A 24,386-nucleotide genomic window follows, 5' to 3' on the forward strand; every position below is an offset into this window, starting at 1 on the left:
GTGGACCGTCCCCCAAAGGGATTATCCGGTCGGTAATTGGGCAGATGTGTGCGTTACTATCACCAGTAAGCGCGTGTGAACTTTGGTATTTTTTTATATTGTGGTTTAAAAATTAAAAAAGAGGTTCCAGACTTAATTGACACCCTGTATATATATATAATAGATGTATCTGAATTTTTGAATAACTTGAATTATGTTAATTAATATACTCGTAGTTTATTCAGGGCTACTTTTAATTATACTTTTCCCACTATTTCTACTTTAAAAAATTTCTATTTTGTTCTTTTTTAGTGTTTTATTATAAATTTTGTTATTAAATTACTGAATATTTATCGTCTAAGTTTTCCGGTTTACATTATATCAAGATATTGCTAGTACAATAATTAAAATCTTGAGATTTGAGATCTTGAGTCACAATATGATGACTGAAATTAGGAAAATGATTGATGATACATTCACCTTAACAAGTGGATATATATATATATATATATATATATATATATATATATATATATATATATATATATATATATATACAAGGTGTTTCATGAGAGGTTGGTACAACTCCCAGATATGATAGAAGAAAAAAAAAAACGGTAAAAATATTAAAGTATGTCCCTTCTCGCTTTGTTCAGTATCTGTGTTTTTTATTAAAAATTCATATCTCAGAACACATTGGAGCAAATAATACAAAACTTTGCATTTATGTTAAGCTTATTAAATTGACAATAAAAATAGTTGAGATAAACATTATCACTTTGTATTTTAAAATGGTAGTATTTAACAGTTTTTGAAATTTACTATGCCAAAACCTGTTAAACCTTCTTAAAAACTGTAAGAATATTATTATTTGTTAAAAATTTAATTACAAAACCAATGATACCAGATTTGTTTAAATCGGTTAAAAAATAAAAAAATTACATCAATTTTAGTTGGTCAGTGTTTATGCTTTCTTACCTGTGGAAAGTATATTCGTAGATCCAAGTGCTGATTTGTGGTTATTTATTGGTCTTTGCATCATTATTAGCTGTTCATAAATTAATTATATAAAATATTGTATTATTTAGACAAACAATTTATATTTCCTCTCATAGAATGTTTCTCAATTTTTTTATTAGTTTATTAATACATTTAATACAATACAGAATTGCAAGAAAATAAAATATTTTTTATAGTTGTACAATGTTTTAATATTATAAAACATCTGACAGTGTTATGACATAATATTTTCTATAAGTTCTAAAATGTATTCCAAAATAATAAATGTAATAGAATTACAGTATTTTAAAACTGCCTTCCTTAAACATAAACCTCTTTAAGCATAAGCCAGCATTATCTTATTAATTTATTTACATTATATTGGTCTGCTAAACGTATTCTAAAAATATTACTTTAATGTAATTTTTAACTTTAAGTGGCACGTAGTTCATTTACTATTACTAGTTATGGCATAAAATGTATTGCTTACATTGTTTTAAAGGATTAATGTTAAAAAACAAAATGTATTATTATTAGTCTGAATTGGATATTTCTCAGCATTTGGCATTGTCTTATTAAATTAATCTCATTTGAATTATGTTGGTCTCCTATAATAATTTTAATTTCAAAATATAAACTAAGTGTTTTGATAATTAACAGTTTGGTGACAGGCATTGCATTAATTATCCCCAGATTAAATAAAGTGTTGGCTGATTAGTTTTCTGTTCAGTCATGGAGTGTAAAAATGGCAAAAACATAAAAAGATCTTCCATATCAGGTACAACATGATGTATTCAGCTGACATACAATTCAATAAATTATGGTATAAATTCTTCTTTTATAAATAGAACAAATATCGTTTTAATGCAGGCATTTCATTTGAAAACTGCTTAAATACTAACATAATTATTTTTATCCCTTATATTGTACTTTAAAATAGTGGGTACTGAATTAAAGTACTAATATATAAATTGTTCAGATTAAGACATAAATAGCTTATACAGTTTATAAAATTGTTAGATGTTGTATTCAAACATTCTCTATTGTATGGATGTAAAACATGTCTTCAACAATTTGGTTATAAGATGCATAGAACATTGCATTGACTTAAACAGTAAAGTTAGTATATTTATAACAATAATATATTATTAATATGAATTTTCATATATGTACAAATAAGTTGCCTTTGTACTACTATTACCTCTGTATTTGTCAGTTTAGAATTGTTTTTATTGTAGATCAGATCAGCACTTTATCCCGGACAATGTTTTAGCTCTTGGGTATAGTGTACTATTTCACTACGAAAATGGAACAAAAATTGTGTCTCTGAAGGAAATTGTATTTGCTTTGGTTAACCAAGGTGTTGCTGGGCTGTTTATGGATATGGAGACTAGGATTTAATGTGCACCTGTATCACAGGGCCAAGCTGACAAACGATATCAGGTTTTGTGGACATGTAACGATGCGCCACCGCCTGCCTCTGTTTGATGTCAGCCCTCCAGTGTGGTCCATGAATAATTTCTCTCCAATTCCATCCTGTTTAATAGCTTCTCAGCTCTTTTGGGATTCCATAGTTCCCGCTTTTTGGATGTTTTGTGTAGTATCATGTCTCTTTTTTTGTAATTCTGTGTGTGAAAAGTCAATTGTATTTATTAAGCCTGATTCTTATCTTTGTTGACATTATTATACAATGATGATTATACAACAGTGATGTAAGGAAAACAAATTTAGATTATTATATAAGACTGAAATTATAAAGCCTTGATAAATGGCATCAAGTCCTGATCAAAGAAGACTAGGTCAAAGCAAAGAAGGTATCTTGGTTGTGATTAGTCCCTTAGCTTTGTGTAAGTAAATCTCTTGGCTTCATTTAGGAACGGTTAACTGACATAAGGGAAATATACAGTCACTTATGCTCTGATTTCATGATATTGTAACTGAATTTACTGATATAGTGTTCATAAAGTTTCATCTTATATTCACTGATATTAGTGGCTTATACGAGTGTAACACATAGAATATTTACTGATTAGTCTACCACTGAATGTTACACTTATTGATTAGTCATTATTATGCCAGTTGTCATGGCATTATCATGGTTTACATTCACAAGTCTATTTGAAAAGTCGTTTGTTTCTGTAGAGAAATATGCATTTGTGGTTTGGTAGACAATAGCAATATCCAAGCCAGAAAATAAAAACGCACCAATAAAAGGCTTTAGAACATGTTTAAGAGAACTTTAAAACTTTGTATAGCATATATGTGGGTACTTTTAAATTTGGGGTTGGCTTAAAAGTATCAGTAGAACATGGATAGAAATTTTAAAAATACCTCTACAGCTTTTAAAGAAATAACACATTTTCTACCAGTTTCAATTAATAGGAGGTATTTGTATCAGATTGTTTAAAATTAACAACTGTGAGTTTTATGTAAGCTATGGACAATTACTTTTGAGAAGATTTGTTAGATATCTTATTGAAGTAACATTGATACGAAAATTCCAAGATTTTTTTGTATTTTCGCTGATTAAGGCCCAAAGAACCCTAAACCACTTTAAATAAAAAATTTATAATATTTTATTGGCTGAGCATTTAGTGAATTATCTTCCACCATAGTTGATGAACCTGCTCTATCTACATCATTATTAAAAGTGGTAAAAAAATCAATCTATTGGGAGACACGATTTCTGTCCCTCAAGGAAGTGACCCTGATTACATTTGTATTATGGATAACCATGTTGGTAATAGGATAACACAGAATTAACAAATAATATGTATTGTGTGAATTAATGTGAACAGAGGTCGAAATTCAGTTTTCATATGTTAATGCATCTGCTGTGCATATTCTGTCAGCTGTTTTGTTCAAGAAAACAATATAACCTCAAAACCTTATTGTCATTGTTCTAAACACGTGCCTTGTGGTAGATCTTGTTAAAGTCCAGGCCGAGGAGACTACAATTTTTCAACAAGACAGCTCCGTACAATGTATCAAATACTATGGTGAAATACTTCACGGATAATAATATTACCCTTCTGGATTGTCATGGGAATTCACCTGATCTTAATTCTATTGAGAAGTTATGGGTAATATGTAAAGCAAGACTGCAAAAATGGACTACATGACAAAAACTGGTGAACGCAGTGATTAAGGTGTGGTTTAGAGATAAAGCAATCACAAACCATTGCAAAAAACTTGTGATTTCATGCCAAGAAGAGTCCAGGAAATCAAAGATAAAAGGGGGACATATTTCATACAAATTAATGGTAAAAATCTTTTAAAGTTTTATAGTAGCAGCGATTTGTATTCATGCAAAAGGTTTATATCTTGACTATTTCCCACATAATACAAAAAAAATATTTTTTTATATTAGTAAGCAATTAATTGTAAACAACATTTACTTTTGTATATTATTGATATCTCTGTAAGGTTTCAAAATGGCTATTGTTCAAAGTTTCTAACAGAAATCGTTCTTACAGTATTTATTCTCACATGTTTTTTATATCTCGTAAGGTTAAGATAGTAGATAAAACATTTTTGAGAGGAATTTAATAACATCTAGTTGGAATATAAATATATATGTAGGTCTATTATCATGTCTAAAACCTGATAATATCCATCATTACAAGTGAATAACATGTTTAAAAACATAGTGTCTAACCGATTCCAACCCCAGGCAGGTTCACTTCTGGCTGGTTTATACCTTGCAGTTGAATCCACACTGGTCACAGCAAAAACTGATGTGACACTTAAATTTGAACAATCTTATGGCACATCACTAAACACAAATGTTAAAATTCTGGGGTGCAAGGGTAGATTGATAGGTCTAGTCTACTGCAGGAGATGACTGTTGAAGTTGGTGGGGTTACCTAAGAGTCAAAGGTTCTTGCTAGCCTAAACATAAGAGTGTGCCACCCCTTGCCTGCTGTGACTGGAGAGGCTGATTCAAAGCTGGCTTCCCTTTCTTCTGATGAGGGGACATGACTGAGATTAATGCCTTAAATTCTTCGTCATGCATCTCAACAGGAGGCGGCTCCTACCCCCAACCTTACCCATCCAGAATATCCTGTCACTCTGTAAGCAGCGCAAAGGTCCTTTTAGGACTAGGTGCAATTTCTAAGCTTCTAAGAGTACAAACAAAATCTGATTGCAACCAAACCAAGTCTATTTTTTTAGAGACGTCTTTACAATTACATGCTAACTATTCATATGTTCAGTTTTGTGCAAATTAACAGTCATAACTAATAATGCAATATCCAGTTGATAATTCAAGATGGCCCACACATATACGTCTACCTTTCTTCCGAAACTAATACCCTCTCTTTTGCCATGTCAGTAACGTTTAACATGACGCGTGAACTCATTGTGAATGTTGTTTTACACTGAAGAAGTCTAATTCACTTTTGAAACTCTATTTGAAGAAAGTTATATAACCATCTCAGATTTGTATTTCAATACCTCCATCACTATCCCATTAGGTGTTTGTACTGTGTTGGAAAAGAAAAATAGGTTAAAAGCTGTAAAACTGCTATTGAGATATTATGGAGTCTGTAATGTGTTCTGTGCTGGTTTACACACACAGTAAAGGCTGTTATCCCTCAGGTCACACAGGATAAAGCTGTGGTCTTCCACTTTCGGTCCAGATAAGCCGCACAACCCTCAGGCTGGGCTTTCACACGAGTAGGAGTACAATGTCTGTCACACATCTCGTTTAGCTGTGGGATCTATTAACAGCCATAAAATGGAACCCTTCTCCTGTGATTCTGTTTTTTATTTCTTTTTAAATGCCTAACTTTTGAGGGAGGCGTTCCACATATCGTTTTGAGAACTGATTATTGTATTAAATTTTTAGAATAAAAAGAATTCCAAACGTATTAATTTAATCAACAACCTAACTTTATTTTAAAGTAATTAAATAAAGTCTAGAATGCCTCACCTTTCAAAAATGAGATGGAACAGGATTTCCGTATGCAGGTGAAATTTTTCATTAAAATTACAAAAACTATTAGGATATAACATTTATTCACTAAACATAATCATAAGCTGTAGTACCAGTTTAGTACAAATAAGTTATACTTATAGTCCAATCATTTCAAATTTACTTCACTATGTAAATAAAATGTATAATGATTCTGTGTAAATATAAACATCAATATTTTGTGAAATTTTTCTACTATAATATCTGTATTATATACGGAAGAATTCCTACTTAAATGTAGTGCCAGTGTTACCATTTGATCTGAGCACATTTACTTTTAGATAAATATTTTTCTATTATACTGTCATTTCAAGTTTTACAATTTTAAGATACTTGTCAAAGTCTTGGTTTTTGTTCTATGAGCTGTGTAAAATTAAATAAAAATAAAGTATAACTTTTGGATAAATATTTTTATTTTCAAAATTCAAGGGATATATTATTGGTAAATATTGTTTATATAATGTATTGGTAAATATTGTTTATATAATATATTGGCAAATATTGTTTATTGTTAAATAATATAATACAATATAATAAAACACAGCCTCTCAAGTGTGTTTGCTAGACTTGTTCAGTGGTCTATACAGTAAGTAAATTATGAAACATTTAATAATAATATCATCAGGGTTACAGTAACCACTACTTGGAATAATTATAGAGCTAGGCAGACAATAACTTATAAAAACAGTGTTTAACCACAGAGTAGATAAGTGGGTAGTGTTACTCCTTGTTGGCCTCGTTCAATTTCTATTATATGTTACTACTCTCAGAGCCAGTAGAACCAAGATAAAACTAAAATTCAGATAATAATATACAAAATTGTCCTTTTATAGTGAAAATATGTGTTAAGCATAAATTGTGCCTGTGGTTTATATCAATACTGTTACGTTTTGGCCTGGCTGTTTGACGTAAGGGACCGCCATAAATCCTTCTGTGAGAGCCATCAACACCCTCATAAATGGCTGGGCCAGTCCTTTCTTCTTAATAGGCTGATGACAATAGAAAGTCTAGAGCAGTCTTCCTGGTAAAAGACTCACTGCCCATTGACTCCGGAATCTTCTAGACCTTCCAGAGCCCACCGGTATAGACCCTTCTAGCAAGAATGCTAGAAGGTTATATAAGGCCGTCTACTGGGGAGCCGGGGGAGTTGTGAGTACCAGTGAGGCAGTGTAGTGAGTGTCGTGACACGGATCCTGTGATAGTGAGTGCCTGCGGAGATACTGCTGTGGGAATCGTCGCATCGTGGGATCGACCGGAAGATTCAGCGCAGTATTGGACAACTCTGTGGAAGGATACGACACCGGGGAAACCGTAAGCAAATTGGACTTAAGCAGAAGAGACAGTAAAGCCACTTGTTAATTAGCTATATTTGTGATTGCAAATAATATTAGTTTTGCAGAAGCCATCTTAGTCATTTAGCAAATATTAATAATAGTAATTGTAATTATTGGAGTTGTAATTAATAGTAATAATTGTAAATAGTAATTTCTTTCAATTAAAGTAATTATTTGTCCTTATTGTAAATTAGCTTTAATAAACATTATTAATACAAACTAAATAATTCTTATGTGGGTTTTACAAATAAGCAACACGATTATTAGTTACAATTAATAATGTTTTATTAAAGCTAATTTACAATAAGGACAAATAATTACTTTAATTGAAAGAAATTACTATTTACAATTATTACTATTAATTACAACTCCAATAATTACAATTACTATTAATTAATATTTGCTAAATGACTAAGATGGCTTCTGCAAAACTAATATTATTTGCAATCACAAATATAGCTAAATTAACAAGTGGCTTTACTGTCTCTTCTGCTTAAGTCCAATTTGCTTACGGTTTCCCCGGTGTCGTATCCTTCCACAGGAGTTGTCCAATACTGCGCTGAATCTTCCGGTCGATCCCACGATGCGACGATTCCCACAGCAGTATCTCCGCAGGCACTCACTATCACAGGATCCGTGTCACGACACTCACTACACTGCCTCACTGGTACTCACAACTCCCCCGGCTCCCCAGTAGACGGCCTTATATAACCTTCTAGCATTCTTGCTAGAAGGGTCTATACCGGTGGGCTCTGGAAGGTCTAGAAGATTCCGGAGTCAATGGGCAGTGAGTCTTTTACCAGGAAGACTGCTCTAGACTTTCTATTGTCATCAGCCTATTAAGAAGAAAGGAACTGGCCCCAGCCATTTATGAGGGTGTTGATGGCTCTCACAGAAGGATTTATGGCGGTCCCTTACGTCAACAGCCAGGGCCGCCACCGCAGCCGCCGCGCGGACGGCCAGCTCCGTGACACTGCCCTCTCCTTAAGGCTGATCGTCCCGATCAGTGTTGGAACCATGGTAAGACGCTAGACGATCTAGGTGGACGACGAGCATCTTGCCTCTTGGGTGTCTTTGGATTCGGTAGACCACGTCGTTGATTCGTGTCACCACACGATAAGGTCCAATCCAGTCCTGTTGAAGCTTTGGGCACCTTCCCTTTCCTCCGCAGGGGACTGTAGAGCCAAACCAAGTTGTTCTCCTGGAATCCAGCTGAGTTGGCTTGTCGGTCGTAGCGAGCCTTCATCTTGTCACTGGCGACCTTCAGGTGCTGGCGAGCAAACTCGTGAGTGTCGTGCAATTGATCAACGAGTTCCGAGGCGAAGTCAGTCGCTGGCCTCTCCTTGTCAGGTGGTAGGCCGAACATGAGATCACTTGGTAGCCGAAGTTCTCTTCCGAAGACCATTTCTTGCTGGGGTAACACCAGTTGTTTCATGGCTAGAAGATCTGTAGGCCAGCAGAAAAACTGGCACCTTCTTATCCCAATCCCGCTGGCTGGTGGAGACAACTTTCCTGAGATGACCGACGAGAGTCTTGATGTATCTTTCAACCATCCCATCGGATTGCGGGTGAAGCGGGGTTGTTCCGTGTCTTATGCACTCCCAGACGCTGAAGAACATCCCTCATCAAGATAGAACCGAAGTTCGTCCCTTGGTCGCTGTGTAACTCACGGGGTACCCCGTACCGGCAGTCGAAGTCGTTTCACCAAGCATCCTGCCACAGTAGATGCCTTCCTGGTTTGGTATGGCGTATACTTCTGGCCATTTCGTGAAGTAAATCCATGGCCACCAGGAGATATTTATTCCCTGCGTCTGTCACGGGAAATGGTCCAGCGATGTCGATGGCGATCCTCTCGAAGGGTGATCCAACGTTGTACTGCCGCATCCTGCCTCGACTTCTTGTTTGAGGCCCTCGGCTTCCAGCACATACATCACATTGGCGGCACCATTTCTCAACATCAGCCCTAAGGTTGCAGCCAGTAGAACCGTTGTCGCAACTTTTTCCACTGTCTTGTTGACACCAAGATGACCTCCAGACGCTCCGTTATGCAACTCCATAAGGACTTCCCTCCTCTTACTTCTTGGGAGTACGATCTGTTCGATTTTCCTCTTCCCGTTAGGAGCTTCCCAGATCCTTATTAGTACTCCGTTCTTGATCTTCATAGAGTCCCACTGTGCCCAGTAGCTCTTGTATAGGTGATCTCTAGCCGCGATGTCTTTCCAACTAGGTCGAGTTCCAGCTTCCACCTCTCGCAGGAGTGGTCCGATCTCCGTGTCTCCTAGCTGCTCGTTCCGAAGTTCACTCATTTCCCATCCACTAGCAGGCTCCACGGTGACACAACGTACTTCTGCCGAAGGATTCTTTTCTCTACCTTGGAGCAGTGCTTACAGCCTTCTGGACAAGGACGACGTGACAGAGCATCAGCGTTGGAATGTTTCTTCCCTTGTCGGTGTTCAGACGTGAAGTTGTACTCCTGAAGCCGCTGCACCCATCGCGCTGTCTGCCCCTCCAAGTTCTTAAAGTTCAGTAGCCAAGTCAGGGCGGAGTGATCTGTCCTTAAATGGAAAGGTTGTCCATAGAGGTATTTATGAAAGTGTTCTAGGGACTTCACGACTGCTAGCAGTTCCCCCTCCTTGTGACGCAGTAATTCCTTTCGGCCTTAGATAGTGTTCTGCTGAAATAGGCTACTACCACGGTTTCCTGGCCATCCTGAACTTGCGAGAGTACTCCTCCTATGCCCACGTCGCTGGCGTCAGTGTTCGACAATGAACTTTTCTCCAAAGCGAGGGAATCCCAAGATCGGAGCACTACAGAGAGCAGTCTTGAGTATCCCAAAATGCTTCACTCGACTCTGAGGTCCATTCAAACTTGCGCTGTTCTTCCGTGAGCTTGGTCAGTGGCTTAGCAATATCGGCATAACCCTTCACGAAGCGGCGGTAATAGGTGCACAGCCCGAGGAAACTTCTTACCTCATGTTTGTTACGTGGTGTGGGCCATTCCTTTATCGCTCGTATCTTCTCTGGATCCACAGAGACTCCTTCTGACGAGACTACATGTCCGAGATAGTTTACCTTATTTTTTAAATAAGTTGCACTTCTTCAGGTTAAGCTTCAAGTTGGCAGAACGAAGCCTTATAAAGATCTTTTCCAGGTTCTGAAGATGGTCTTTAAACGTCTTTCCAATGACTATGATATCATCCAGATACACTAGACAGGTTTCCCAAGTTAGACCTCTAAGCACGTTCTCCATTAATCTCTCGAAGGTAGCTGGTGCATTGCATAGTCCAAAAGGCATCACGGTGAACTGCCACAGTCCGTTTCCATTCCCTATGGAAAATGCCGTTTTCTCCTTGTCCTCTGGAGCAATCTCTACTTGCCAGTACCCACTCTTCATGTCCAGGGTCCGAGAAGAACTTGCCGCCTCCCAGAGCATCCAGTGTGTCGTCGATCCGCGGTAAAGGGTAACTGTCCTTCTTGGTGACGTTATTGAGTAGTCGGTAGTCCACGCAGAACCTAGAAGTCCCATCCTTCTTCTTCACTAGTACCACCGGCGAATTCCATGGACTGCTGGAAGGCTCGATCACCCCATCTCGCTCCATCTCCTTTGTTATTTGCTCAGCTTCCTCCCTCTTCGCCCAGGGTAGTCTCCTAGGAATTTGGCGGATTGGTTGTGCGTCTCCAACATTTATCTTGTGCTGAACTACAGTCGTCCTGCCTCTTGGCCCTGTAGCAGTTTCGAAAACATCCTGGTACTCTGTTATTAACTTAGCTACTTGTTTAGTTTGTTCCAAGTCCATTCCCTTGCAAGCATCTCTCACAAATTTAGCTATGTCTTCTGGAAGATTCTTGTGGCAGGATGCTGTCTGTCTAACAGATTGCGATACAGAAGAAACTGAGTAACAGGTACCTAAGAGCTTGCCTTGTTTTAAAGTAAAACGGGATAGTCGTTTTAAGTTCATTATGCAGACTGGAACTTCCCTGGAAGATTTGAAAACAGTGTCTTCCCTACAAGGACACCTCGGCCAAGCTCCTCTTCGTTTACAGCTGGGTCTAACATTAAGTTCTGTCCTTCCGGTACAGTTACTGTCGACTTCTGCTCTCACGATCTTCTGAGCACGAGATGGGCAGTGTGGTATCTTTTAATAACCGCACCGAAGAAGTAAGATTTTTTTCTACGCTGAAGGACGACTTCTTCTCCGCCAACAGTCGTCACCCCCTTTCTTGAGGTCTAATTGAAGGCCAAGTTTCATCATTACGTCCATGCCGAGTTATAACGTCCTCCTCGATGTTAGCAACGAGAGTGCGATGTTTAAAGCATGTACTCCCGATGCAGAAGGTGGCAACTGTCTCCCCGTGAACACTGGCCAAGTCCCCAGTCGCAGTCCTCAATGTCCAGGTTGTTGGAGTGACTTTATTGGGAGGTGAACAAAACATCTCTATTTACTATGGTCATCGTTGCCCCAGTGTCTAGTAGAAGGCTTCTGGGCTTCCCGTTGACTAATCCATCTATGTAGAGGCTGTTAGTCTGTCCTGACAAAGATGCCACAATAATGCTGTCGGCTGGGGCCTCAGTTTGCTGGGTTGACAATTGCCCCTTCCTGTCAACCCTTTTTAGTTTTCCCTGCATCTGCCCCTGAGAGGCTCTATCTGGGCACTTTGCTTCGGGGATGGCCCAACTCTCCACACAACTCCAGCAGCGGATTTCCTTCTTCCTGTTCTTCAGCGCATCCAGCACTCTCTGGACTACGTCTTCTATCTTAAAACCTTCTTCCATGCAGACCCCTCGAAGACGTGCATGTCCTTGCACAGACTGTTTTACTGCTTCAAATTCTAGTGCTTGTGTTAGCGCCTCGTGTAATGTCTTAGGACGAGCCAACTTTACAGCCTGCTGTGTTTCAGCGTCTCGAAGGCCGTCGAGGAAATTTGTCGATGGATAAGTTCTCGCAGACAGCCTCATCACAAGTAGAGTAAGCACCTCTTACAAGTCGTGCGATATCAGCTTCAAATTCCTTGCAGTGATTCATTGGACTTCTGGTGGCGACTCCTGAGTTGAGACCTGTAGACCAGTTCCATGTGCTTATGTCCGAACCGCATCTCCAGTCGTCTAACCAGTTCTCCGTAGTAGTTTTGGCGCTCCGCAGGTGGCACGGTCTGCAGGACCTTTAGCGCGTCTCCACGCAGCGAAAGGCAGAGCATGGACGCTTTTGTTGATGACGGCCAACGGTGGACGGCGGCAGCAGTCTCGAACAGTGTCCGAAAATCCTCCCAGGTCATCTTACCGTCGAAGGTTGGCACCCCTGCATTACTCATTGGTGGACATGAATTAAGCTGAGTTCCGTAATTAATTCTGGTTTTCCATCTTCTGGGCTAACAATGGATCTGTGCAGGTTTCGGAGCCCTTGTTTCTCTGAGCTATTTCCTCTAAGATCCTAATTCTATCACCAAATTCTTTTGAATAATCATTTAACTTGTCTTCTAATTGTTTGGAGCAACCATTTATACCTGCTTCTAATTGCTTTTTAAATTCCCTCTTCAACTCTACAAATTTTTAAAATTAAACTCTGTAGCTAATTCATCTTTCATACTTTTCAAGTCATTTTGAAGTGTTTCACAATTACTATTTAATTTTTCTTCCAATGTTTTACTATTACTATTTAATTTTTCTTCCAATGTTTTAGTTAAGTTAGATTGTAACACTTTGGTAAGCTTACTTGCTTCAGTTTCAAAAATTAATATTTCGGGATCTTCACCTGCTTCTATCATCGCCTGTTTAAGTCTATTAGCTAAAACTGTTTTTGTCCCAGAAGTATCTAAGTCCCTTTCTTCTAACTCCCGTTTTAAATCAGCCACTTTCAAAATCTGCTAACTTAAACCCACTAGAAGCCATCGTTTTATTATATTATTACTTTAAAATAATATTAATACAATAAATAAATAATAAATAATATCTAAAGTGTTGCGTTAAACAAATCAATCCCACTTCTGACACCAATGTTACGTTTTTACAAACTAAATAATTCTTATGTGGGTTTACAAATAAGCAACACGATTATTAGTTACAATTAATAATGTTTATTAAAGCTAATTTACAATAAGGACAAATAATTACTTTAATTGAAAGAAATTACTATTTACAATTATTACTATTAATTACAACTCCAATAATTACAATTACTATTATTAATATTTGCTAAATGACTAAGATGGCTTCTGCAAAACTAATATTATTTGCAATCACAAATATAGCTAATTATAACAAGTGGCTTTAAAACTGTCTCTTCTGCTTAAGTCCAATTTGCTTACGGTTTCCCCGGTGTCGTATCCTTCCACAGGAGTTGTCCAATACTGCGCTGAATCTTCCGGTCGATCCCACGATGCGACGATTCCCACAGCAGTATCTCCGCAGGCACTCACTATCACAGGATCCGTGTCACGACACTCACTACACTGCCTCACTGGTACTCACAACTCCCCCGGCTCCCCAGTAGACGGCCTTATATAACCTTCTAGCATTCTTGCTAGAAGGGTCTATACCGGTGGGCTCTGGAAGGTCTAGAAGATTCCGGAGTCAATGGGCAGTGAGTCTTTTACCAGGAAGACTGCTCTAGACTTTCTATTGTCATCAGCTATTAAGAAGAAAGGACTGGCCCAGCCATTTATGAGGGTGTTGATGGCTCTCACAGAAGGATTTTATGGCGGTCCCTTACGTCAACAGCCAGGCCGCCACCGCAGCCGTCGCGCGACGGGCCAGCTCCGTGACAATACTTTGAACTTTGATGTATGATTTATTTTGTTTTACAGTCCTTATGTACTTGTATAAGTAAAACATAACATTTTTTTTATTTCTATAACACTGCAATTATTAAAAATGGTGCAATGTCAATGAAGAAGTCTATTACGATTAACTCCTACCAATTTTTATTTTTTAATTTGAAAGTTTTACAATTCAAACATACAAAAACATTCAAGCATAGCAGTATGTGGTTGAATACTCTACATATGAAATTACTGTGTATGAAATTAAATTTGTTACAGCCCATTGACAAATTCATTCACAGCAATTCAAGTCTTCCATCACTTACCACCAAAAAAATCTAGATTTATAGGTTTAAACAATACAAATAACATAATAATGGAAGGCAGATAGGTTAAAGTTCTCAGTTATCACAAATTTATAAATGAGTGTATGTATTAAGTGATTAATTATTTTTATGCAGTCTTGGTCTACCTGAAATTTTAATAAAATTTAATACATTGTTAAATTCAGTGTCCAATACGCTTTGCAGGATTACTCCGTATGAACGTTGTAGCTGTATCTAAACTACACCTGTTGACTGCACAGCAAGATGGCAATGACATGCTGCTGTATTCATGCAAATTTGCTTGATGGGTTTCCTTTACCATTCCCATCTTTGTATATATGATATGTGTGTTAAAATTATATGTTTGAGATATAAGCTTTAATCTGGTTACATAGGTGTTTATTCTAAGTCAATACTTTTATGGAATTCATAAACTGTTCCTTGCAATAGTACAATTAGTACAATGTCATAGATTTCTGTTAGTTGTGTATTGTAAGTTATGGGGCAATAATCTACTTTAAAAAGAGGTGGGTAGTGGTGTATAATATTCAGGTGCAAAAAAACCAATGTGGGTGATATCTTGTATGGTATATTACTCTGTAAGCTATGTACAGTTTTGGCAGAGAGACATGAGGTTGAAAATGATTTAACACCAGTCAATCTGCTCTCTTGTATGGTGCATGGCTCTGCTCTGGCAGTGATGAGAAGGAATGGACAGACATGGCAGGGAGACATGAGGTTGAAAATGGTTTACCACCAGTCAACCTGCTCTCTTGTAGAGTGTACTGCTCTGCTCTGCCAGTGATGAGAAGGAATGGACAGACATGGCAGGGAGATATGAGGTTGGAAATGATTTACCACCAGTCAATCTACTCTCTTGTAGAGTGTACTGCTCTGCTCTGCCAGTGATGAGAAGGAATGGACAGGCAGGGAGACATGAGGTTGAAAATGATTTACCACCAGTCAACCTGCTCTCTTGTAGAGTGTACTGCTCTGCTCTGCCAGTGATGAGAAGGAATGGACAGTCATGGCAGGGAGACATGAGGTTGAAAATGATTTACCACCAGTCTACCTGCTCTCTTGTATAGTGTACTGCTCTGCTCTGCCAGTGATGAGAAGGAATGGACAGTCATGGCAGGGAGACATGAGGTTGAAAATGATTTACCACCAGTCAACCTGCTCTCTTGCAGAGTGTACTGCTCTGCTCTGGCAGTGATGAGAAGGAATGGTCAGAAATGGCAGGGAGACATGAGGTTGAAAATGATTTACCACCAGTCAACCTGCTCTCTTGCAGAGTGTACTGCTCTGCTCTGGCAGTGATGAGAAGGAATGGTCAGAAATGGCAGGGAGACATGAGGTTGAAAATGATTTACCACCAGTCAACCTGCTCTCTTGCAGAGTGTACTGCTCTGCTCTGGCAGTGATGAGAAGGAATGGTCAGAAATGGCAGGGAGACATGAGGTTGAAAATGACACACCACCAGTCAACCTGCTCTCTTGCATGAATCATATGGTTCTCGTGAATAACCTATTTTTATGAATTAATTGTCAAAGATACATAAAAGCACTGTAATGTATAAGGAGCTTATTTTTCCATCAGTAAAATTGTGTGCCCGATTAGTATAATTTGTGTGAACGGAAATGTAAATTTGCTTCAGATGTACCAAAATGGGAAAGTGTATGTATTTAAATATTTTTAAAATCCTGAGTCAGAAGTATTTCTTTTTCGTTTGAAGGTCTTAAAAATACAAATAATCAGACAGTTTGCTTTGCCTTGGCAGCAACACCTACCCAAATTTTACACAGTCCATATAAGTCCAGTTCTTTTATATGTATGAATTCTATAAACTTATTTTACACCACACAATTTAAATTACAGTTAACATTTACCTTTTTAAATTGGAAAAACTACAAGTTTTCTCTTTTTGAGTGGAGTGATTTAAGTTATTGCCACTTGTAAAATGAGACAAATTATATGTTTGGATTTCTTAAAATTAGGGTCAGATGGTTGTCTTATTGTGGTTGTTTTAAACAGTAATACTAAGCAATGAAAAGAATAAGCGTACATAACTATAAAGAATAAAACTCCTTTGGAAACTAATCTTGTTTAATTGTAAGGTAACCAAATGTACTTGTGTTCACAATCAGGAGTAACTACGAGTACAAGATGTTTATGTTTTCAGGTTGCTTATTACGAAACTTTTCTTGGAGTTTCTCATTCGGTTCACTGCGTGGTTCCGGTAAATTGGCTTTCCGCCTCGTTGCGTCACTCATATTATTTACACTTTTTAAATCCTTACACATCTAAAGTTCACCTTTCCTTTGACTACCTTAAAAACAACGGAAGGAATAAAGTGAAATTCCTAGTGAATTTGATAATTAAAACTCATAGTTTGTGATAGACAAAATCGAAGTTTATTTCACTCTTTATTCTGGTAATATTGTTATGGTATTTCTGATGATCTTATTATTTATCCATAGTAACTGGAAACCCCAGTTTTACTAGGATGTTTATCTTAAAATAGAAACATCAATCAGATTGCATTTTAAAATGTGTACTGACGTATCCAGTCTGATCGTGAATGTTGTTTGTAATGAAAAAAACATACACATATCTTAGGCTAAAGTAAGTAAAGTAATGGTCTTGTTTTTATAAAAAGTGTTGTATTAAATTATAGTGATATAATCATCGTCATATAATAACGGTAAATTACAAATTATGGAGTATATTGCATATTATTTATTCATTAATACTGGTCAAAATCATACCTTAACTTAGCAGTATCTTTTTATAAACAGACCCTCTTCAAAACTGAATCTCCTAAAGTTTAAAAGTGATTTTTTGCCAAATAAAATATCGGAATTTGTACATTCGTCCCTGATTATTCTTACAAATCTTACTAAGAGTGGTGCATTAGGAAAGTAATGTTCTTTTCTTGTATTTTCCATTAACTTGTTTTGTCAATATCTACAGGAGAGCACAGATTTTCCTTCTTACATTGTTAAATTTTGTATAGTGTTAAGATATTGTCTAAAATTACATACAAATAAAAATACGTAAATACATCTGTCTTGAACACGGAAAAATGTTGGGTAAATCTAATTATGATGAGGTAAAAATAATAAATATGACCAGTCCATCGCTGTAACATGTTCCTGGTAATAAGTATGCACTGATCAACCACCATCTTATAGCAAAATCAATAAGACTAAATTATGTGCCAACTTTACATTATATGCAGAAAAATCAATATATGACTTTGTCTTAGTGTACGTATTCTTGTTAAAAGAGAGAGAATACGTAAGAAGGAATTGCATTTTTATAGTCCCCAGACAAATTTACAGCTGAGTAAGAAGCTATATTTTAAACTTAATTGGTGAAAGGTATGCATACAACCTCCAAAGTTGCCAGTCTTCGATACAGTTAACTTATCCTTTGATTGTGTTGTACCAATGTCGTCTTCTTTGCAGTGACAATATTAGAAGGCAGTTCATTCACCTTGCAGGAAAAGAACTTAAGCCCCACCCGGTATTCCAAAGAAAGAAGAGGCAATGCCATTTATATTCCTGAGTTTCAAGTTGGTTGCCTTACTACACAGTTCTGTAGCTTCCACCGATTCCACGACAGATATTTTGTAAAGGACTGTACTCCACTACGAGTAAAAGTTCAAATGTCAAACCAGGGATGATAAGAGCAAGGGAGTGTACCTTTTAGTACGATAGAATTAAAAGGCTGACACACCCCTTCCCAACAAAACGATAAAGTAGCAATGAGCGCAATATTTTCAATCTTCGGTTCCGATCCAACGTTGAAGTATTGCTTTTCCATAGTAGTATCTTCCCAGTTCAGTCCTGTATATATTCATCACTTTTTGCTGGTCAGAACGAGAATTTAACACTACAACTAGCCGGAAATAGTATAATCCGCTTTGTGAGTGCTTGCCTGTGTTATGGCCCAGGAGTTGTTCGTCTTAAGCAGTAAGAGAAAAATCTAAAGAATTTAATTTCAGGCTCTCGATGTCAAAGCCCACACCTCGGTTATGACCCTCAAAAACATCCACAACGCGTCCCACACGATAAACACGCGGCCTCTTATCTTCCACTTCAACACCATCGACATCCGCTCGTACAGGCTTGTCACGTGCTCTTGAAACCCACTTGGCGTTAACTCTGCCAAAATGTAGCAATGGCGAAGTACCTCTTATTCTACTCGCATAATCGAAAGACGTAACTCGAAACTACAAAACGTCGTCCTCGTTTGTTTTCGTTTTCTCTCGTTTTCACATTGCCAGCAACTTGGGCCGCAAGGAAGAGATAATTGGAATGAGTTGGAGCGAAAATAATTATGATATTTGTATTTACTTCAGTAGTACACGCATGTGCCATTCAGCCTCGTCGGACAGATGGACGGACGTGAAGCTCTGATGATTGTCACATTCTCAGTCCACGTTTAACGCTGATATAAGTCATAGGGCTAATTTTGACTAACGCAGTAGATGACCAATAGCAGCTCTAGAAACCTTGTGTAGATGGTTCTCCATTCATGTGATGGAGACGTATGCCAAGGGGGCCTTAATGTCATGGAACACATTTGTGAGACATCGGACATAGAGGGGAAAGCGTACAGCCACATCCCATGTGATAACTGTCACACCAACCCGAGCTTGTGCCTGTACAATAACCTATAACTAGAGCATGGTGGACTCTGACTACTATAACAATCATATTGTATCAGGATAGTATGAAAGTATTGCAGTAACAGAAAAATAACATAAAATGGATTTAATTTATCTAATTATATTTTGAAATCTATAAAAATAATTCTGTACAAGAAATAAGTTCGGTGAACGTAATCGCTTGTCCAGCAATATGTTAAATTAAAAATATTATAAAAGTTTAAGAAAAATATCTTGTAATAATTATTAATTAAGGTTTGTTTAGAAATAATGCAAGCCGCTGGTACTGGTAGTGTTGTGTGTCGTTGCCTATCAATGTTTCAACCAGAGTTGACGCGGAGCCGCGCCGCGTCAGAACCGTGTGCTGGTGAATTATTTGTGTCTGTTTTTGTGATGAAACTGGAGAGTTGCACAACACGGTCCCATCGTACGTACTGTACAGAGAGTCCCGTCGAGACGCACTCATGTCAGAATATCATATAATCTACATAGACGTGCTGCTTTTGTACATTTCTTTTTACACTGTCTTATTGGTTTTGTTTATAAGAATCGTATTACTATAGCAGTACTGTAGCTTAATATAATAATGGCAGTTATGCAATAATTTCTAAATTAATATACCAACAATCTTGATACACAGTTACTTATTTCAAGAATTGTCATAACATTAGCTTTCGTAATTATTTTCATAACGGTCCCATTTTTAGGAAGAATGTTTTTTGGAACCATTAGGATTTTACAATTGTTAAATAGAGGATGAAAATTAGCATTATAATTATTTAATGTTACTGAATTGATCAGAATTTGAAACTCTACGGTATTTAATTTCATTAACGAAACATATTAAAAGAATGAGTCTGGAAAACCTGTATATTAAGAGATGACCAGTATGGGGGTGAAGCTTAATATCGTAATGTCCCAAAATCTGCCTAATCAATCTTGCACCTTCTGAATTCTAATTCTAAACTAGTTTGAAAATGTATATTTTGATTTATGATTGTTCTGAATTAGTCCCAAGAAAAGAAATTATTACAATATCTTGACTATTTTTATAATTATAATCTCCTGCTCTCAAGGGTTTTCAAGACTTGGAACAAATAGCCGCATAACATTCAAAAAGTGTAACGAGATTTGCAGTGCCCTAGACCAGGAAATAAGGGGTCCCCGCTAGACAGGTTTGGCACACAAAGTTGAGAGTACCTACTCGTATTATCCCCTACTCGGTTATTAATTTAAACAAAATACTTTTTAAAACTGCTGTGACTTTTTACGTTATCGTTATCATAGCTATATAATTATTCACTGGTCCGAATTTGGTTTCATTTTATACATAACTTTGAACAACTGCTGGACTACTAAAATATATTTATTTTAATCTATTCATGCTTTTTGAGATTAGGTTTAAGCATTTAATGTACGAGTTGTACAAAAGTTTGTTGTTTGTCACTCTGCGCAGCGCGAATCTGTACTTAAGTACTAACAGAAGTGTACATTTGTCGTATTTTATTGCGGAACTCACGGTGGAACAATCTCCATTCTTCCCCCTAGCTGATAAAATGTGGGAAACTGGATAACAGTATCAGTAGGTTATTTAGCGGTTTGTGCGAGGCGGGGTAGTGTGTGTGATTACCGCTTGCTGTAGAACATGTCCACGTATAGTATAGCAAGTATAGTACTGTACGGTTAATGAGTCTTTTACAACAAAAGGCCGACAAACACTCATTGATAATATCTATTGTAGTCACTTTTTCACAGTATTCAAAATTTGTATATTGAATTGTAAGAAAATTATATTAAATTTACATATACACACAAAGTTCGTGCACGTGTGGTGTATGTTTATTATTATGTTGACCATTATTTTAAGAATCAGTATTCATTTTGTAAATACACATCACAAGACAGTAGTATTCGGGGAGCATTATCCTTTTGCATATAGTAGAGTCCCGTTGTGGTTCCAACTTTATGATTTGCAGGAACCTTTACTTTGATGTCAACCTGTTCCCAAACACCGCTAAAATCTGTAACAGTCAATAGAATGTCACCGTTTGCTCTCCACAACTCTCCTCGATGCACCAGGCCCGTATCTCTTGGGTTAAGATGTGAATATTATCGAGTACCAGTACATTCATCACTGTTACCAGAAGTTTTCAGTTCAAGTTTCAGTATCGAATATTTACGAAGTGTTTCAGAGCGCATTGAGACTTATTAAGACGCTAATGGTAATTTTAATCCTCTTGCGATTGTTAATGTGATAATTCTCATTAAAAGTATTGCGTCTTTTCGCGGACTACCGCAGTTAGGCTGCGAAATTTTCCAATCCGTTTTACAGCTAGCACCTAAAAGGTAAGACGAACACGTGTACAAAGTTCCATGGAAATACGATTTGTAGTTTCGAAGATCCCGGATACAAGCCAACTGGCTTTGATGTAAGTTGGTGTAAAAACTTGGATGTGAGGATCTCTATAAATCTTGCAGCTAATTGAAAACCAATTTCCTCTCTGCCACAGCTGCACAATAAAAGAAACCACAGCAATAAAATTGCCTTATTTATTTATATTAGTAGTGAATGTAAAGAAATTATACATCTCTAAAGCAAATAATTTAGATTTGTCATCGTTCATTTCATCGATTTCTTAATTTTGTTCTCAATTATTAATGTTTATTCTTTTATTGATTTCTGGCTTATGGTGCACCTCTGTTGAACTTGTACTCTATGACGCTTCATGGCATTGCTTGAAGTTGTGATATATAACAGTTAGCCGTAATATAGATATTTAATGACGTAACTAGTACAGTACCCATTGTTATACGTGATGTCATATTTTACTCTATATGGAAGCCGGGGGAAGCGTGCCCATAACTGGCTGGTTAAACGTTATTTGGACGTCACTACAGAAATGTGCAATCTCATGCTCACTGGCTGTCAGTGGTTTTTGCCTTATTAAACCCTCGTCTTGAGCACATTAACACTAATTAAGCTAAACGCAGGTGACACCAATTTAATGAGCACCTATTTGGAAGTAGTTTTATACTTCAGAATTCATAACTTCCATTTCATAAAGCAGTGTTTTATCACATATCTCATGGATTTCATAACAGAATGTAATACTTTATTACCTTATTTTATCTATAATCTACAAAATATAGTTGCTGTCTTTATCGTGCTCGTTTGCACCCGCCATTTCTTTTAAATATTTATAATTAATACTTGTAAAACTTAGCGTTCTTTATACAACCGATTATGACTCGACATACATTACATCTGCTTTTTAAATTTAATTTATTTAAATCTTTACGATTTAACTACGTGACGGTTTTAATGTACCGCAGCTGTTCTATATCACCATATGCCAACACTGCAACTAATTTTTCCACGTGATCTAACCTAGTGGTAGGGCTGTTATTGTGAGGAAACCTTGTGGAGCCTCGACCTTACAAAAATTGCTAGTTTTTGAAAACTAATATTAAAACACGGGGGTATTTTATGAGTGCTGATGGTCAATAGCAAAGTTAGGAAAATGTTTGTGGGTACTCATGTAAGTAGTAAAGTACGGAGAACGTTTGTGGGTACTAATGGTTAGTAGCGAAGTATGGGAAACGTTTGTGGGTGGTAATGGTTAATAGCGAAGTATGGGAAACGTTTGTGGGTACTAATGATTAATAGCGAAGTATGTGAAACGTTTGTGGGTGCTAATGGTTAATACAGTATGGGTGAAGTGAACTTTGGTTATATTCAAAGTTGGTGCTCAGCGTAATGGCGCTCTTCGTAGAATTGAAATATTTAACGCTCTAGTAGGTAACTAATTTCTTTACACTAAAATCAGTGAATAAATACTTATATTACTCTTGTTGTAACTATTGTTAATTCCACTATCAATAACAGAATTGTGTGAAGTGGAGGATTTAGATTTTCACGGCCGGGCGCTGGATACCACGCGCTGTTAGCGTGGAGTGAGATATTGCGTCCCTCAAATAGAAGGCGCTCTGTTTATTTGATCCACTCTCTTACTCGTTACTGGAAACGAGCCGTTCCTTGTAATAAATGATCAGCTTTCTTTGTGTGATATAAAGAGAGCATTTATCTTCATATTGTGTTTCTCTTTATAGTTTATCCTTCCGTAAATATTTTAACTGTTTAATATGCTTACTCTTGTACTTCTTTACTAAGTTGGTTAATGTAATACATTACAGTATTGTATTTCACTCAGTTTATTGAGTATGAAATATCTCTTCTTATTCTTTAAAACAATGTCATGTTCAATTTATTACTAAATGAAGTGTAAAGTTACATTGATAATTTTTGTACAATTGGCAATAAATGATCAAATGTAAAAATTTTAGTGTAGAACCAAATAACATGTATTAGGAGAAAATTAAGTTTACGAATGTGTTAATAATGTTCAACATAGAATTTTTGAATTTTAATTAATGTTTTATCATTTGTTAATGCTATTTATGTGTCAAACTGGGTTTTATTATAAAAGAAAACTAATATTTCAAGAAATAGCTTAATCATATTGTTGTTATACAATGTTGATTTCCAAAATTACTCATACCATGTTGTGTTTTGTAGGTCTAGAAACCAAAAATGCTGCTGTCTGAGGCGTAAGTAATATTTTTATTTAATACTATGAGTATAACAGTATAAGAATTTCTGTAAAGAAATGTATTATATTTTACAGAAAACAACTTTTGAAAACATTGGTAAATATTTGTATGAGTAATCAGTGTACGACTTGTAGGTATTCACATATACGTATAACTTGTGGCCACATTTTACAGGTGAACACTCAACCAACCCCTCCCCCATATCTTTTTTTCTGTCATCAAACATGCATATTATTCTCGCTGTTCTTGTGAAGATAACGACGTGTGCGGAAAGTTTTTATACAGCCGAATCCAATTAAAGAATGTGGAGTAAAGTGGTATTCTCGTGTGATAGTTAAACATATAACAAAAACTCACTCTGAATAAACATGGTTTTAGCAACAACAAAAAAAGAAACTGATTATTATTGTAATATATCTGTACTTTTACATACATTAAACCACAATGAGAATCGTATGAAACATCTCTTGTGTAACAGTAAATTTACGTTTGTGTAGTCACTTTTTCCTGTATCACGTATTATAAAATCAACGTGAAAATGCATTTTTCAGTTAATTTCACCCCGATTTCAACAAGTAAGATAGTCTAGATTTGTTTCTGTTACTATTAACATATCTCTGTTTTTATGAATTTTGGTATAGCAAATTTATGATTCCGGTGGGCAGATTTTTTAGGCCATTATCGAATACGATTTTCGGATTTTATGTTTTATGAAGTTTCAAATAAAAACCA

General features: G+C 36.6%; 2 protein-coding genes across 2 annotated transcripts in view; both read left to right on the forward strand.

Moving 5' to 3' along the window:
• The window catches only part of LOC124361195 (neurocalcin homolog), a 210,550-nt gene that overhangs the window by 48,680 nt on the left and 137,484 nt on the right, over window positions 1-24,386 (forward strand). The gene's annotated exons all lie outside the window — the stretch shown is intronic.
• The window catches only part of LOC124361181 (neuronal calcium sensor 2), a 192,042-nt gene that overhangs the window by 48,482 nt on the left and 119,174 nt on the right, over window positions 1-24,386 (forward strand). The window contains exon 2 of the mRNA XM_046815222.1: window positions 23,620-23,651. Coding sequence (XP_046671178.1) covers window positions 23,620-23,651 — 32 coding nt within the window. The remainder of the gene's footprint in view (window positions 1-23,619; window positions 23,652-24,386) is intronic.

Source organism: Homalodisca vitripennis, chromosome 1 (assembly GCF_021130785.1).
Source record: "Homalodisca vitripennis isolate AUS2020 chromosome 1, UT_GWSS_2.1, whole genome shotgun sequence".
NCBI classification, from domain to species: domain Eukaryota; kingdom Metazoa; phylum Arthropoda; class Insecta; order Hemiptera; family Cicadellidae; genus Homalodisca; species Homalodisca vitripennis.